Source organism: Rhinatrema bivittatum, chromosome 5, assembly GCF_901001135.1.
Source record: "Rhinatrema bivittatum chromosome 5, aRhiBiv1.1, whole genome shotgun sequence".
Taxonomy (NCBI): domain Eukaryota; kingdom Metazoa; phylum Chordata; class Amphibia; order Gymnophiona; family Rhinatrematidae; genus Rhinatrema; species Rhinatrema bivittatum.
The window spans coordinates 103292286-103311365 of NC_042619.1; the positions used below are offsets into that span (position 1 = coordinate 103292286).

General features: G+C 42.2%; 1 protein-coding gene across 5 annotated transcripts in view; it reads right to left on the reverse strand.

Moving 5' to 3' along the window:
* Positions 1–317: 317 nt before the first annotated feature.
* Positions 318–19080, reverse strand: part of LOC115092122 (probable tRNA methyltransferase 9B) — a 77828-nt gene continuing 59065 nt past the window's right edge. For all 5 annotated transcript variants that reach the window (XM_029602686.1, XM_029602682.1, XM_029602683.1 and 2 more), the window contains one exon: positions 318–1879. In XM_029602686.1, coding sequence (XP_029458546.1) covers positions 837–1879 — 1043 coding nt within the window. In that variant the 3' untranslated portion in view covers positions 318–836. The remainder of the gene's footprint in view (positions 1880–19080) is intronic.

Genomic DNA, 19080 nt, shown 5'->3' on the forward strand with positions numbered 1-19080 from the left:
TAGATTTTACACAGATTCCACTTTCAAATATTTCATGTTTAACATACCCTTCATTTTAAGGGTACCGGACATCCTCCTGTAGATCACCTTCCTCCAACATTTCCAAAGGCATTTCTCAAAAGATGAATATTTGCAGAGCACTTGAATTTATTTTAGTGTCTTGAAAAAATACTATTATATTTCTTTTTTTTTCTGGAACAGAAGATTGGATATAAAGCATCCTTTGCAGTGAGACAGTTCTTAAAAAAAAAAAAAAAGGAACCATTTCAGTCTCATTCATTATTGCCACCACAAAGGCAATTTTATTTTATTTTAAATTTAAAAAGAACCTATACAATAAATTAGAAATGCTGCTCCAGAAAAGCCAAATAAATTCATTGTTTGCCATTCTAATCTGGCTCATGTCCTGTTTCTAAGGCATCCTTATAATTAAATTATAAGGAACTGCAGGAGTCATAAAAATACAGAACATTTAATGCAAAAGTAAATTTAAAAGTAAAACAAAACAATGGCATAAACATTAAAATAATTTATTATGAATGGTATAAGGCATTTTATACCCGTATAAAACCTGGCAGAGCAAGATTCTCTATAATACATTTTTCAAACATCAATACTGGAACAATCTGAAAATAACAAATGGTTTCAGATTTCTTTTATATTTGTAATAATTTAAAAAGCAAATATCACACTTAAAAAATATCAATATACAGCTACAAATAAAAAGTATGTTTCTAGAAGTGCCAATAGTAATGTCATCACAGAAATTGTATAAAAAGAAATAAAATGTTCCAGCTGATGTAATTCTTAGGAACAGCATCAGTGTAAATGGAAGCCTAGATATTCCAGACTTGAACTCTTTCTGCAATTACGCACCAGTTAGCATGGTCACAGTACTCTTCCACAACATGTAGCTCAGGAATATGCTGCTCTATAAGTTGAACAAGTTCTCCTTTTCTAAACACATGATAATACCGAAGACAAGCACCATTGGAGTTCACTGATTCCTGCTCATTCTGAACACACAAGTCAAATTCATTGCCAGAACCCTGTAGAGATCTGTCTCTTCTGCTTTTGTTCAACTGTTTGTAGAAATCTGTTTGTTTAAGGAGGGAATTGGGTTTTGGCTGTTTTCTGACAGCTACTCCTTTGTGGTGGGAAACCAGGTCAGGTAAAGACACTTTACTGCAATCACGAATTACTTCCACACAATGAGGATGTACAATGTCACTCCCTAATTCTGTACTACTGCTTCTAAAAGCATAGGAACGTGGGTCTGATGACTCCAATTCTGAATCTGCTCTTACAGCATCGTACTCAGGACACTGGCTATAACTTGGAAACAAGCCAACAACATGTTTCATAAAACCTTCTCCTTTACTTTGTTCAAAAAGCTGTTCTCCACATAATTCATTCAGCTGAATACTGTACTCATGAAATGTACTTGGCTCATGGTGGGGCTGCTGACTGCCACCACTACTGAAGTCTAATACTGAATCAAGTGATCTTGAAAAACTCAACCGCAGGGATTTTTCAAATGAGGCGTTTAATGTTTCTTTTTCTCCCATGAAGGATGAACGTCTTTCCTTTCTGTGCATTTCTGAGGTACTAGCTATGCTTCTTGAATGCTGATTATTAAAAGTCTGCTTTCTGTGCTTGTAATTCATTGGCTCTTTCACTGCATGAGCAGAATTATTGCTCATGGTTAAAAGAGGAGGTGCAGGATGCCAAGGGACAAAAATGTCCTGCTTTTCAAATTTTCTTCGTTTTTGCTCCATAGCCCACACGTAGATCATTATCTGGCCTCCAACTCTCAAAATGCGAGCCATTTCTTTTATTGCTCGAATACGACGCTCCTTCGTTGAAAGATGGTGGATCACTGCAATATAAAAATATGCAGGGTTAACAGAAAATTTCCAACACAATCACGTTTAGGAAGAAGGATGGAAGGATTAGGTAAGAAGGTCTGATTTCTAGCTTTGTTTAACCAATTCTAATGTTTTTTCTTTCAAAAACATTAACACACACTAATCTTGACAAACTTCTTTACAAGAAATATGTTACTTCTGTGGAAAATGAAGGTTTTGATGTGCATTTTCTTTATTGCCTCCTCTATTCTCTCTTGGATGACTCTCTGGGCTACTCTGTTCTTCCTCTTTGGATGACAGATAAATGGGAAATCTACAAGACTGAATCCTTCAGCATTGATCATGCAACAGCAGGGGTTGCCCTGCACAGTAGTCAGAAGTCGAAGCTCATCCTATGTGTAACATGACATGAGGAGGGGGGCTAAATGCTGGACTAGCTGTTGAACCGCTACACTCTCAATCACTTGGAATAGTAAAGGGCTGAAAAGAGAAGAAGATAAAGACAATGTGTACAGAGTGATAAGGCCACATCAAGCTTCCAAGAAGCAACAGCAACATAAAAACACAAGAAACTGCAGTAAGCCATTTTTAGACAGAGGAGACTATAGGATCCCTATCTAACATGATTCCCTACTGTTACTATAATTATACTCTGCTGGACAGCAGATTTAAACATGGCTTTCCATTGAGGCAGTTACTAGATAAGCCCCACAGTGCATTTTTTTTAAAGATGGATATTTACTGCAGGTATTGGGAATAAAACTAAAATGTGCTATTTTTTTTCTTTAGAAGTTACCAATTAAAAAAGAACTAGTTTAAGAGGATGTTACAACAACATAACTAACTAGATATTAGTCACTCAAAATCAGAATGCTAGATATACTTACTTTTTTAAGTTTTTGTTTTGGTTCACTTGAAAATTAAGTATAGCCACTCAACATTATTCATTTCAGAAAACATTATATAGATGGATATATAGTTCAATTTTAAGAAAAAGCCTTAAGCATGCACCTACAGCCCCAGGCAATTTTTGCTGTTTAATTATTAATTGTAATTATTATCATTAATTGTTATTTTGAGACTCACTGTTTAATCGTTATATGTAAAGTTTTGGAGACTCACTGTTTACTGTTTTATATAAAAAGCCTTGGTCGGGCATGTATGCCCAGGGCGATTTGCTGTTCTATGTAAACCGGATTGATTTGTATCTCATACTGGAATTTCGGTACATAAAAATTAAAAATAAATAAATAAATATAGTTGAGCTATTCTGCATAAGAATATGCATGCATTTATTTATTTAAAAAATGTTTTTATACCGGTATTAGAGGGGACATCATACCGGTTTACATTCTAACAAAAGTTTGAACGTATATAATAACAGGGAAAATAACGGGGAAGGGGAACAGAGAAGAAACAAAGAGCAACTGCAGAAAATTCCTTAGCATAACTTGACTCTCAGACTAACCAAGTCTGGGTGGGAGATGGCAATTAGAGAACAATACATGTGTTAAAACTTAATTACATGATCGTATATAAAAAGTAGTATCATAACTGCATGTACAAACTAATACAAGCAATTTATCGATTTTGCATGCTAAAACAATCTATTGTATTGCAATTTTAATAAGTTAACACAAGAAGTCTTATTACAGAAAAACCAAGATAATATGAACAAAATATTCAAATAAACATAAATTACAATAATACTCTTTTTGCAAGAAAATAGGGGGAGGAGAGTGAAATTTAACGATGCAACAAGAAAAGAAAAAGCTGAAAGAGTTGCTGTCACATCTATTCTTAAACAACCAACCGAGGACTATAGAGCAGGGGTCGGGAACCAATGGCTCGCGAGCCAGATGTGGCTCTTTTGATGGCTGCATCTGGCTCGCAGACAAAACTTTAATAAAAAAGTAAAAATCTAATAAAACCCCCCACCCTCCTGACGCCCCCCAAGACCTCCAAAATTAATTTACTACAACCCCCCACCCTCCTGACCCCCCAAGACCTGCCAAAAGTCCCTGCTGGTCCAGCGGGGGTCCAGGAGCGGTCCGGGAGCGATCTCCTGGACTTGGGCTGTCGGCTGCCAGTAGTCAAAATGGCGCCGACGGCCCTTTGCCCTCACTATGTCACTCGGGTCGACCAATGGCGGCAGTAGCCCCTGTGACATAGTAAGGGCAAAGCGCAGTCGGCTGCCAGTAATCAAAATGGCGTCGACGGCCCTTTGCCCTTACTATCAGGTTGATACAGTAACGTGCGGTTGAAGATTTCCCGTCTGTAATGTGCTGGGAGCGCACAATACAGACGAGTAAGGCCATCCAGCGATACAGTCTCCAGTTCACGCGTCCTTAGCGCTTCCTAAAATAGACACATAACCCTTTCCGCACCCAGCATGTAGATGATATGTAAATGAACGAATTAGCTGTATAATGAAGGAATTAGCTATTCCCCTCCGATACTGTAACGGGCGCTGATATTATCTCCTTAGTAACCCGCTGTTTTGCCGCGGCCTTAATGTGTTAGTTTACCGCCTCCCCCTAGTAGGTGTTAGGACTGTGAGTCTTGTAGCAAACCCATCGACACCACTTAAAATACTGAAACACAATAAAACACAATAAAAATAAAAGCGATACAGAGATGATCGAGAAAATGTAATGCTGTGGGACACATAAAAACCTGTCAGAAAAAAAAATAAAAATTTTTAAATACCTGTCGGAGGGCCGCGTGGGTCCAGGCGGGCGGCGGCGGGAGCCGGGGAGTGAGTGGTCACATGTAAAATCTAGGCCGCGGGCGGGTGGGCGCCTGTTCCAAGCGGCGGCGGCGGCAGGGGCGGGTGGACGCGCAATAGTCTCAGACGGGCGGCGGGATCCGGGCAGAGGGAGCCAGCGGCGAAAACGGCCTCCGGCTCCCTCTGCCTGGATGAATGCACGGCAGTGAAGGAATGGCCGTGCGATTTCAGCGCTCAAGGCAGTCACATGCCGTGACTGCCTTGAGCGCTGAAATCGCACGGCCATTCATCCAGGCAGAGGGAGCCTCTGCCTGGTTGAATGCACGGCCCCCGCCGGAATGGATGCCCGTGCACGGGCATCCATTCCGGGACTAGGAGAGCCGTATTAAGACAAGTCTAGAATTTAAAAATGTTTAAAAAACCAGTGCCACCATAATTTGTGTACATTCTGTGTTTTTTACTTACATTTATGACGTCTTGTTCACTCATAGCACGCCATTTATCTGTCGGACGGCGTATCTAAATCACTCTGTGTTATTTAAACGTTAAAGGGACCAACTACCTATCTTCATTTCAGAGCGAGACTGTGGGCAGTTCTATATTGTCCTAATGGACCTAACTTGCTATAAGTGAACAAGACGTCATAAATGTAAGTAAAAAGCACAGAATGTACACAAATTATGGTGGCACTGGTTTTTTAAACATTTTTAAATTCTAGACTTGTCTTAATACGGCTCTCCTAGTCCCTGAAGAAGACTGTTTTCGTCAAAACACTGACAGTGTCGGGCAGACGGCTCCATTTTCGCAGAAGTTGTATGGGTTCAAAATGAGATGATGGCATCCAATACGGAGACTAGATAAGTGTAAAAAACCTTTTGGATAGCAATACACGATCTAGGGTGACCATGTAGGAGACAGCGATCTTTAGATAATTCATTCATCACAAAAAAGACGTTCACAAATGATATTAATGATATAAAAAATTATATTACATAAATACCACTGAGTTGGGTGGTATATTGAAGCTATAACCAATGTATGGTTTCAGCTCATACAAGTGATACTGGACATCAGTGTACATATCCACTCTATAGACCTCTGTTGGTTGTTTATGAGTATATTATAGAGAGGACCAACAAGGTTGTGTAATTTGTGGTTTACATCTATTCGTAAGCCAGATATCTAATTACAGGTGAGCAATCAACGAAAATAAAAAAAAATCTCAGTTGTGATGGTTCAAAATAAATGTACTTCACATTTGAATTATTTACAATGCATTTGCAGGGATAAACGCAAAGGGGTAGATCTTTAAAAAACACACCAGGCGCGAACAAAAGTACGCTGGATTTTATAAGATACGCGCGTAGCCGCGCGTATCTTATAAAATCCGGGGTCGGCACGCGCAAGGGGGTGTACATTTGTGCAACCTGCGTGCGCCGAGCCCAGTGCGCGCTGCCTGTTCCCTCCGAGGCCGCTCCGATTTCAGAGCGGCCTCGGAGGGAATTTTCCTTCGCCCTCCCCCCACCTCCCCCCACCTCCCCCTCCCTAACCCACCCCCCTGGGCCCTATCTAACCCCCCCTTACCTTTGTCGGCAAAGTTACGCCTGCTTTCAGCAGGCGTATTTGCGCATGCTGGCCGGCAGCCCCGCTCCGTCCTCCGGTCCCGGGGGCTGGTCCGGAGGCCTCGACCACGCCCCCAGGCCGGCGTCATTTCGGGAACGCCCCCTCCCGCCCCTTTTCGAAAGCCCTGGGACTTATGCGCGTCCCGGGGCTTTACGCGCACCGGCGGCCTATGCAAAATAGGCGCGCCGGTGCGCGAGGGCCCTGTGTGCGTAAATCCGGAAAGATTTACGCGCGCAGGCCTTTTAAAATCCGCCCCAAAATGAATTGCTCACATAAAAGTGGATTTTTAAAGACATGTGCGCACGTCCACATGCATGTGGCTCCCGGTGCGCGCACATGGACTTGCTGATTTTATAACATGTGCATGTCACTGCACGCATGTTATAAAATCTGCTACCCACACACACGTGCGTGCCCGGTTTTAGATTGGCATCCGCATGTGCTCATGGGTGCCCCACTTGCGCATGCAAGGGGAGGAATCTTTGTAAAAACCGTGCAGCGATGCAAGTAGGTCCTACCACAGTTCCCTCCCTAACCCGCTCCTTCCTCCCTCTTCCCCAACCTCTAAACCCCACCTACCTACCCTAATTTTTTTTGTTCCTGAAATTACCCGTTCCACGGAGCAGGAGTAAGTTCCGCATGCCGGCCGGCTGCTGGCGTGTGCTGCCTGGCCGACCCTGCCCCGCCCCGCCCCTTTTTTGCAGCCCAGCACTTCTGCATGTACTGGGAGATACACGCGTATCCAGGTAATTTTGAAAATACACTCGATGCGCACACGGCCCGGCCATGCACGCATCTCCCAGGAGTTGCATGTGGCTTTTAAATTCAGGCCCTTGGTGCCAAAACCTCTGGAATTTTTTTCTACATTCCTGAGAAGACCTTGAAATATCAGGATATACCCAAAGTTTCTGACCATGAAACAATGCCAATCTCGGAGGAGTGGGGAGAACTCCACCTGTTCCTGCTCTGTGCTCCACTCAGCTTGAGGCTCCCCCAGCTGCCGCATCTGACGTCAGGAGGAAGGGCCAAGCTGCCATCAAAAGGAGGTGTCTTGTTGTGCGCTGCCGCTGGTGCACGCTTAGACAAGGATTTCTCCATAGCAGGATTCGCTTGTTTGCAAGTTTTTGACAATCCAGGTCCATTTTTTTCCTCCTCCTTTTTGCAATGGTTAAGAGGAAAGGTTGGCTGCATCCCTCTCCTTCCCTCTTCTTCCTCGCAAGCAACTATTCCTAGTATTTTTGGTGCCATGGAGCAGTCAACATCAGGTGCTGTGCTGGTTGTAGATTCTGCTAAGGAGATGGCAGTTAATCTACCTGAGCTTGAAACATCTTTGGAGCCTGGATTATCACCTACTGCCTCCTCAGGCTCTAGGGTCTGGGTTTTCTAGACCTCCTAGAACTGTTTTTTTCTGGTTCTGGTGTTAATGTACCACCAGCTTATGAGGTTTCTGCTTTTGTGGGTCCAACTGACCCTTGGAAGTCCAGCCTCATTAAACCTGACTCTAACTTTAGAAGACGTCTGGAAAGCCATTATTGCCTTGAAAAAACAGTGAGTAAACAGCTTTCTGACTTTTTTTTTTTCTCTGGAAGGTACAAGGGGACAATTACATTCAGTACAATCTACTTCTATCCATCAAGACCAGAGAATTGAATCTTTGGAGTCCCAAAATATTCTATTAAAGATAGCTTGTCAATATATGGGAGGCTTGAGATACTAGAAAATAAATCTAGATTATTAAATTTGCGGTTTTTTCAACTCTCCTAGATGCCCACTCTGATCTCCTTTGGAATTATTAAAAAAAAAATACCTGAAAGAAGGGCTTGGGATTTAAGAAGATTCCCTTCCTTCTGTAACTAAACTTTACTATTTGCCTTCTAAGAAAAGGAGTTAGAGGGGAATCTGGTGAAACAGAACCTTCTGCTAGTTTGAATTTGACAAACTTTTTGGAACAATCGACTGAAGTTATTGAAGATTGTGCCAGCTTACTGGTTACCTGTTCCTCTGAGGGGGAGAAAAATTTGATTCTGCGGTTATTTGTTTCTAATAGACATTTTTTATTCATGGGCATAAGGTCTGGGTCTTTCCAGACATTGTCTAAGCAGACTAAGGTGCAGAGGAAGGCTTTGCTCCAGCTTAGATATGCTGTTATCGGGATTGGGGATACCTTTTCTTTAAGATACCCTAACAGGCAGAAGCAATATTGGCTTGCGTAAAACGGGCCCTCATGATCGAGCGCCTGCTCTCCTAACGCGCGCCGAGCCACCTCTCCTGGGTGCGCGATACATTAATTTAAGTGAGGGGTCATGTTAAAAAGGACGTACTAGGGATAAACTGTGCGTCCCTAGAGCATCCATGGCATTGGGCGCCCAGGAGAAGTGGCAGTGCTCCGGTTAGGAAAACAGACGCTCAATTAATGGGCATCCGTTTCCCTATTCCGACAGCTGGCAAACTTTTATTTTTTCATGCTGCTTCCTGTGGTTCCTCCCAATTAGTATCGGGATGATACTAAGTAGGAGGAATCACAGAAAATCAATATTTTGGGCATTTTCTGACTTTGAGGGATTTTTTTTTTAGATGGCTCAGAGCACGTAAAGACTTAACGCTAGCCCTGAAGCTGGCATTAAGTTTTCCGTGTTAAAACATGCGCATGATGAGTGCCTAGTGATTTTTTGCATCAGGAGTAATAGCTAATAAGACTCATCTATATGCATTTACATGTGATGAGTGCTATTAACTACATGCTGGTTTAGATGCACTTTTTGGACATGCTAATCCCCTTATTTCATCAGGTGTTAGCATAGCGCGTCCAAAACATACGTCCAAGAGCTTGGTAGCCTGTGCACTAGGCTTAGCGCACGATATAGCGTCAGCCTGTAAGTCTATAGTTCACTATTCTGGTAATATGTATGCTTATTGTGAACACTTTCAGTTAAAAGCTTTTATTGAGAATAAGTCTCAGGTTATTTCTGAGAATAAGTCTGAGAATAAGTCTCAGGTTATTACTGCTTCTTTGTGAGTGAAAGCAATATTATTAGAAAATGTTTCTTACAAACAATGCACTATAATTGTATTGTATTCCTTTTATTTTGTCTCTCTCTTTCCTCTCCTCCCACTTGGGATCTTTGTTATTTGGGCTAATAGATTGATCGATTGTACTTTGTATTATTTTTCTTTTTATATATATTTCTTGAGTTAATAGCTCTTATTTTCTGGGGAGCATAATTTATGCTTACTGTAATTTTTGAAAATTGTAAATAAAGTTAAAAAAAACAAAACTCTGCCAATCTGTTACGAAAGACAAATCTTAGAAGAGTCCCAATCATGTGGAAAGGGAAAAAACCAAAAGCATCCCTCTTCCAGCCATTTTAACTTCTTCAGTTTTTTCCTAAAAAGCAAGTAAGATTAAGACTAAGATTTTGTGCTTGTTCTCTACCACAGTTCCCCTATTCCCAGAAGTATAAGTGGCACCATTTCAAAAGGAAATTTTAAAGTCTCAGAAACACATTTAAGCCTGGATTTTAAAAGGGCTACTACGCGTGTAAATTTCAGGGTTTGTGCGCATGACCCGGCCACACGCATAAACTCCGGTATGCACAGAAATGCCAGCCAAGGGAAAAAGGGGCCGGCCAGGACAGCAGCCATTAGGCCCTGTACCAGGGAAGTGGCGCTGGCTGCCAGCTGGCACGCAGAACTTACGTCTGCTCGTTAGAGCACGTAAGTAAAAAGACAAAAAAATTTAGAAGAGTTAGGGGTCAGGGAGGAAAGGGGAAAAGATTGGAAGGCCAGGTAGGGGTGTAGGAAACTTGGAAAAAGGCAAGTTGTGTCGCTGTGTGCAATTTCAAAAATTCACCCCCCCCCCCCCCCCGTATGCAGAACAGCCCATCCGCCTGCACATACGCACGGATATTAAAATCCAGCGCACGTGCATACGGGAACTGGATTTTATAACATGCACACGCATGTTATGAAATCGGCGCATCCAAATTGGCTGGGAACCATGGGCGAGTCTTAAAATCGACCCCTTATTGAATAAGTCTACTGGAGTAACATACTTAATAACAGGAAAATTTTATATTTTGAGATTTAAATTTGTTAGAGCTTTCAATAGTCTCCGGTTTCTTTGCAAAGATATTTTCACTTTGAACCAAATTACTCTGAATATTTTCAATCCTTGCAAAATGTTTGTCTAAATCTTCCAATTTTTTACTATAAAAATTAACTTTCACCTCAGTAGCTTGAACACAATATTTGTATCAAAAAGCTTGCTGGGCAGACTGGATGGAACATTTGGTCCTTTTCTGCCATCATTGCTATGTTACTTCTGTGATGGACCCTAGGGTCACGTCACCATTAAGACCTGGTTGAGTCTCTGTTTTAGCTAGAGAGAGATGGTTAGAGTAGTGGGAGGTACCACACAAATACAGCTCCTCCTTCTGTGGAGTCTGGAATGGTCGTCCCCTTGGAATTCTATTTAGAGGCTCTTCACAGTGAACTCAGGAGGCAGTCCCTTTGTGTTAGCACAGAGTGCAGAGGTGTTAAGTTTACCTTTTGTTGTTTTACAGGCCCAGTCATTAAAGGCAGGCTAACCCAGCTTGTTGGTCCTGACCAGGGTTGGGGCGGTCTTCCTTCCAGTCTACTCACTAGCTAGTTGGGATATCCCTTTGGGTTGCTTTTGAGGGTTTTGAGACTTTTCATGGTAGGAGACTTGTCTTATGGTGTCGTGCAAGTTACGCCCAAGTTTCTCTTAAGGGTAGTCAGTGCAGTTACCCCCAAGTTACAATCAAAAACCAAGCAACTGTCAAATACATAAAATTACTGCTAGCAACATTTTTTTTACTGGGTGAGGAGCCTTCTTGAACATTCAGGCGGTGCTACTTGACTTGCTTTCCTTTTGGACTTGGCCGTAGAAGCAGTCCGGTACTTTTTCCCTTATGTCTGCATATCAGTACTCCAGACCATAAACATTAGGGCCCATCTAGGTTACCATCTGAATCCAATTCCCCTACCTCCCACCCCTGCCCCCAGCTGTTCTATTGTTGTGTATGTTACTCAAATGTGTATTTTACTGAGCTGTTGTGTTCAATATGTATTTTTCCATATTTAGCTCCCTACCACCCACTTCTCCTTCAGCCTAGAATTGTCAAGGTGCTACACTTACTAGTCTCTCACTGAATGTTACCACTCTAATATGTTGTATTCCACCTTTGGTGAATTTCTTACTCATAAATATGGGTAACAAATCCATATAAATAAATAAATACATGCAGCGTGATAGAGCTAGAATCTTACCTTCTACAAAGCTGTTATCTTTTCAAATAATTTTAGTGGGTCTTGATAACCCACCTTTACAAATTAAGCCCAAAGTGGTTACAAGAATGAAAATCCAATATAGACAGCTACTTCATTGATGTGTGGATCAATCTTATAAAAAGGGCTCTGCTCTCTGATTGAGCTGTGTTATTACAATCAAACAACTTTCCACAAAACATGGATGGTGTCACTTGTGTATTATGGCATTCAATAATCAGTAAGATTATTCATGGACATACAGTTATATAATAAGTGCCTCCCTGATAGTATCCACACTGTACATACTCAGAACCAGAGGATCAAAGAGCTGGTTGTCATCCGTTCTTCCAGTATTTTGTACAATTATCAATGTAGTTGGACACTATTAATCAGGGGTAAGCCACTCCAGTCATGGAGTGCCACAAACCGGTCTGGTTTTCAGGACATTCAGAATGAATATGCATGGCATATATTTGCATACAATGGGGGCAGTGCATGCAAATACATTTCATGCACATTCATTATGGATGTCCTGAAAACCAGACCCATTTGTGGCACTTCAGGAAGAGTTCCCTACCTTTGCAGTAACTGGACATTATAAATTTGGACACTGTTCAGTTTGTCCAGTTATTTTACAAGTTAAGGAATTTACTAATCCTGTTACTAATTTGTCTTAAATTTTGAAACATTTCACAATGTGCTCATCTCTCTTTGTGGTGTATGCAATTCTCTGTCTTGTATGCTATTTTTTCAATTCCACATATAAAAGCTCGTGCAATTGGATACTGTATAAACCAGGGGTTGGCAGCTATGGTCCTCGAGTGCTACAAGCCAGTCAGCTTTTCAAGATATCCACATAGAGTATTCATGAGATGCATTTGCCTATACTGTTTGCATTGCATTCCATGCATATTCATTATGGATATCCTGAAAACCTGATCGACTTGCTGCACTCTAGAACCAGAATTGCCTTCCCTGTGGTATAAACTAGCCACTGAATTCTCAAAGAACACACCATAAGCTATTTATTGTCCATTGGCAAGTGAAAGTTTAAAAGAGCCAGACCTCAGAAGGTTGTAAGTTCACTTTAGCATCAGTAAGCTTTTGCATTTGTTTAATCATCAGATCTGTTTAACTGAAAAAAAAAAAGTCTGATTTTTTAAAAGGTTTTAATATAAACAAATATCAAAAACCGTTTATGCAAGTAATTACTGGCCCAAAGCACAAGCTGTTTTAAGTCCATTCTGTTACCATCGATGACTTACCAAAATTATCACTTTAAAAAAAAGTCTGGTTTCTTGCTATGTACCTATCTGAGATTCATAAATATTGCATGGCATCTTGCTTCCCAAGCAATAACACTTTCTTGCATGGAAAACAAAAATGGTTTTTGAACTCAGTGAGACCCACAAAATATTGCTAGAAACACCATCCCCCTAGAAAAGTATAAAAGCCAGGCTTTCACAGCCCCTCAATGTCAGTGATGCAAGGAGGGTGGGAGAGCCACTGGACCCAGGCATGGAGGATATATTGGTGCTTAAGGAGAAGGTGAGAAAAGACTGAGTTCTGCGTGTGCAATTTATTATTTGTCTTATCCTTACCATTTCCTTCCTTTTGCCTTGTCTTTATCTGCTGGAGTACTCAAGTGAGTGAGCATTTTAGTTGGTTTATCACCGTCTGCCTCTTTGCTTGTCTTTGGGGTGCAAAGTGGAATGGGTGTTCGGGACAGAGTATTTGTGCTTGCCCACTACCACATTACATAGGCAGCTGTGAAAACCACATCTACCACGCTGCAAAAGGTGTGATAAGCAGTTAAAAACAGTACATAAGGTAAAGCTCTTATCGTGCAGTAAATACCTTTATTACACAGTTACAATTGCTATTTGAACTAGCTGGATATGAAAAAAATCCTGGAAAGAAAATGTATCAGCGTTTGTCCACACAATCATCAAAGATTTCATTTAAGATCAAAAGCTGAATATACCAAACTAATGTATTCCGGTTATCTATAAACTAGTGGTGCAAGCTACAGACCTCTCTGTAATATTAGCAGCTGAGGATCTGGTTTGCACAATATCTGCCTGAAGCATCTGCAGAGAAGAAGGTTTCTTTCTATGAATGCTGTTCTGTGCTGAGAATGTTCTCTTCTTTTGCTAGCACAACTACAGCTAGCTGCATCTTTGTCTGGAGCAGGCAACCAAACTTGCGACCCTTGCACGTTAAGAAAATTCATTATTAAATCAAATCACGGCTTTATTATGTGGATTTTGTATTCTGATTTGGTTCCTTTGTTCCTTACCTCTTATTTTATGCTTATTTTTTTCTCTCTTTCTTGAGAAAGACCATACTGGCATCTTTTTCTTCCCTCTTGCAGCACTGGTTACTAGGTAACCGGTATCTTTTTTTTTTTTTTTGCTTCATGCTGTTGCTAGAATATATTTTTGTCATGTAAGCCCTCTCACTTTATTCCTGGAACATGAATTTAAATTAATAGACCATGACATACACTCAAGCACATTGGACCTAACAATTCAATGCTGGGGTTTTGCTGTCAACTACAGTACTTGACTCTATTTAGTAACTATTTTTTCCTAAACATATCACATTTATTACTAATTAAACCTTAATAATGAAAGGTAGGTTTGGAGGGGTTTTTTTTGTTTTGTTTTTTTAACTGAGGTTAAGTTCTATATTAGCCAGTTGTGCCATTAATAAATTGCTCTGGGATTCTGGGCCTCTCTGTATCTCGGAAACCTCAACATTTCTTATATTCCACACTTATATAACGGAGCGTGATGAACTGTCTTTCATTTCAGGAAGTATTTGTTCTACATTACAGTAAATGGGGATTTTGAAATGAGTCTCTGCAAACTATGGTTACTCTGTATGCCCACTAATCATCAGTCTGAAGGAAAATCTTCCATGTTGTATTGCAGCTCTGGCAGCCTTATTGGTCCCCTGAGAAAACCACAGTCATAGCAGACACTGAGACCTTTTAAAGAACCAACAAAAATCATGCAGCACATGAGCTTTTTTGAGACCTCACAGGTCCCTTTCTTCAGATGGGAATGCAGAGATGAAAGAAAGAAGCTTTCATCGTTAGAGGATGTTGTAACATAGTAATGACGGCAAAAAGAGACCAAATGGTCCATCCGGACTGCCCAGCAAGTTTCTTATGGCAGTAACTGCTGTTCCATGCAAGTTACTCCCAATATTTACAATCAAAACCAAGCAGCTGTCAAACCCATAACAAATTTACCTCTAGCAACAGTTTTACAGGGTGAGCAGCCTATTTGATAATTCATAAGATGCTGCTGCTTAAACGTGCTTTACTTTTGGACTTGGCTTTAGAAGCAGTCCTGCGCTTTATCCCTAATGTCTGCATATCAGTACCCCAGACTGTAAAGGTCAGGGCCCAGCACTGGCTGTCTTCTGAATCTAATTCCCCTTTTTCCCCCACCGTCAAAGCAGACAGTAATGTTGCAGTTGTGTCACAAGCATCGAGGCTAATTGGTTAAGGGTAGCTGTCCCCGTGCCTTCTTTAAGGGCAGCAGTAACTGCCGCTCCATGCAGGTTGCCCCTATGCACCCTTTCCTTCGGTTCCAACCTCTAGTCTTTAGGGATCCACAGTGTTTATCCCATGCCCTTTTGAATTTGTTTCCTGTTTTCGTTCTCACCACCTCACTATTGTGGGGCAGAAATTCTAGTGAAGCTTAGTTTAATGTATTTGTGCGCAGGTCAGAGCACGGCACAAGGGCAGGCAGGATGGAAAAGGGTGAAAGGCTGATGGCTGCGTGGTGGGGTGTAAGTGTGCCTGTGGAGGGGAAAAAAAAAAGAGAAAGCAAAGCAACCCCACCTATGCGATACACGTTTTGAGTTGGGTGTGTGGGTGCAGGAAGGGAGCTTCATGGAATTCTTCCATTTACAGTAGTGCGGGGGTTGGCAGCGGCGGGCAGTCAGAGGTCAAAAGGTCCTCTACTTTTTCCCAAGGGCAGGAGGATGTGGGGAAAGAAAGGCCTCACGCTGGCACTTGTGCCACGTCCCTCTGCCCGCCATACCCTGGGTATCCTGCAACCTGCAGTAGCTTTACAATGATTACATTCAGCTTAAAATGGCCACTATAGCTCTACCACATCCTGCACATCATTTTCTTAATACAGCAGGAATTGAAGACCAGTACACCATCTGCATTAGACCCAGCAAGATAATATCCTCTTTGTTCTAATAAGGGGTTTCTACACAGACTCTATGGGGCTACATTTTACCGACAGATTTTGCAGCAGTTTAAGTACCCACAGACACTTGTGCCTACTTTACTCGACTAAAGCAATAAGCACAGTTTTAGAAATATAAAACGAAACGCATTGTTTTACTCCTTGCCCTGACCTCGTCCCCAGGAATGCCTCTGCTCAACACCAGTACTGTTCAACCACATGCAAGATTGGTAAATGGGCTACTTGGAAATTGCCTAAGGAAATGGCTTTTGGAAATTGCCCTCCCTGTGTTTATGAGGCAAACAGATGCCATCTTTTTTTTCTTGGTACTTCCTCAAGATTCTGGAGCAGGAAAAAAGAGTCAAGCTGACGTGCCTCCGAATCCTCAGGGGGCAGCGCTCGGAGAGCAGATGACCACTTAAAGGCAGGGGCTTAATGAGAGTGCAGACTGAGCAGCAAACGCAGCACTGCAGAGAAAGCTGCATTGCTGAGCAACGTGACAAAATTATGCAGGACCGTGGATTTAGTTCACAGTGATGTTACAGCAAACTTCTAAAGCCAACAGAAAACGTATCTGAAAAAATAACATTAAATGTAATCAGCATAAGGAGATCATTTGGGATGAAAGACTAAATTCCTCTCACTTGTCAGAAATGCATCATGTAATGCAACTCATTATTAATGATTTCACTTTTAACTCAATATACCAGAATGCAGTGCAGGACTGGCTTTTTCTGCCCCTGAGGCAGATATTCAGAATTTTATCTCCCGCCCCCTCTCCCCCAGGTGGCTCCTTCAGCACAACACTTCCTTCTTTGGCAGCTTAGGTACGGCCGTCCCTCTGGAGGCAACAGCTCCAGCAAAGTACTACCCCCTTCTCTCCTGTCCAGCATCCCTTTCTTTCTCTTCCCTCGCTCCTTGCCCAGCATCCTCCTTTCTCTCCACCCACTCCACTCCACTCTGCCCTGCATTCCCCCCGTTTTCCTCCCTCTCTACTACTTGCCCTGCACTTTTCTCTCCCAGTCCTACTGCTTGCTCTGAATCTCCCTGCATCTCCTTTCCTCCCCCAGCTGTTTGTCCTGCATCTTTTCCCCCCTCTGCTCCTTGTCCAGTAGCATCCATCCTCTCTCCCTCCCACCCTAGGCAGCAGCCCTCCTCTCTACCACTCATCCCTTGCTTAGCAGCTTCACCCCATCCCTTACTCATCCCCTGCTTAGCAACAGCCCCAACTTCCCCACAACACCCCTGCAGCAACAAACCTCTCTCCCCCAACCCTCTGGCCAGGAGCAGCCGCCTCCTCTCCCCACAAATCCCCTGCCAGCAGCACCAGCAGTAGTGTCCTTCCCCCCTTCCTCTTTCTCTCCTCTCTCCACTGCTCCTTGGGCTGCAATGCTGTAGATCTTTGGCTGGCTGGGGGTCCTTCAAGACAGATTTGGTAAACACTCTCCTAGGCCCTTCAGCTTTTAACCCTATCCCCACCATTAGCTTTCAGGTCAATAGGCCCCACCCTAAGACTTTGATAATTAAACTCAGCAATCATTATGATTCCATCACCACCTTTCCCAGAACAAGCCTATAAAAATCAGACACTGTTTCTGAGTTATATCAGTACAATTATCATATGTAGAAATATAGAAATGTGACGGCAGAAAAAGAACATATGGCCTATTTTGTCTGCCCATCCACAACAGCTACTCAATTCTATAATCCCTACCACTCCCTCAGAGATCCTCTGTGGTTGTCCCATGTTTCTTGAATTCAGATATTGTCCTTGTCTCTACCACCTTCACTGGGAGGTTATTCCATGCATTTACCACCATCTCTGTAAAGGAATAATTCCTTAGATTACTCCTGAGTCTACCCCCCCTTTTACCCTCATCTCATGACCCCTACATAAAATACATAAACCAAAGAGTCCTAAAAGCAGAAACAGCTGAGTGACCTTACTAAAATCGCATCACCACTTTCACTTTTCTTCTCAGCCACTAATGTAAAAATGAATATAAAAGATAAAAAAAAGACATGGACAAGACAGTGCAAGTAGTGTAGGGTCTACCACTTAATTCAGCCTCTTGCTGGATTACATTGTACAGCTTCCTCTATGGCAACTCTCCAGCACGTAGGTCTTACTAATGGAAAGTGTGGGGGGGGGGGGGGGGGGAGAAGGAGAGGACATCTGCTATTATAATCTCCTCTGCATAAATTCTGTTTGTGACCAGAGAAAACACAGCATCTGAAACTATTTGCATCATTTCCCGGAAAGAACACAAAAGTTAGAGCAGAAAGCTGATTTGACAAATTAACACAGAATCTGCACATTAGCCTGAAAATCAAGCTTTTGAATCTTACCCATTTCGTTCAAAATAGCTTAACTTTTTTTTTTAAATGCTTTTTCTCCTTCAACAATGAGGCATAACGTTTGCTTCCTTTGACAATAAAGGAAATTAAACTATTATTAGTATAGTCCCAGGAATTTAATTTAAAAGCGTATAAAATAATTCACATTGTAGATATGATTATTATTGTTTAAACAGGATGAGAAAAAAATCCCTTTTCTATCCTCCTCGCGTACGAATATATTTAGTTACATCTTTACTTAATTAGCTATTAATGTAATCCTGCTGGAAGTGATTATACCTCTTTGTCTGCTAAAATGGGGTAATTTTCAAGTAGCTTGCATAGAAAGTACATGGGTACTTTCACTGCAAGTGCTTGCAGCTAGTTTAGGACCAGAAACTACCCGGGTAGTTTCCCTTGGAAAATTACCAGCCACAAAGCGTGCATGTGAAACATAGAAATATGATGGCAGTAAAAGAACTTATGGCCAATCCAGTCTGCCCATCCATCCAATTTATTTAGCATCACTTCCTTAGAGATCCCCTGTATTTATCCCATGCTTTCTTGAATTCAGATACTGTTTTTGTCTCCAGCACTTCCACTGGGAGGTTGTTCCATGGATCCACCACCCTCTCTGTAAAGAAATATATCCTAAGATTACTCCTGAATTTACCCACTTTCACCCTCATCTCTTGACCCCTCGCTCTAGAGCTTCCTTTCCATTGAAAAAGGCTCACCACCTATGCATGGAAACCTTTGAGATATCTGAATGTCTCCTCTCTCTCTCCTTTCCTCTAGGGCAGGGGTGCACAATTGGCTGCGAACAAGCTTCCAGGGCAACGCCAGCACCCAGGACAAAAAGTCAAGAGTGCCCGCTTTTGCTGTCTGGGGCCTAGTGGAATGTCGTACCGCAGGGGAAGGTGCACGCAGCCACTAGTAGACCCGATCCCACTGACGGCTGAAAAACAGAGAGAGGCCCTGAGCTGCAAGTGGACCTCATCCCACTGGCAGCTGAGCAGAG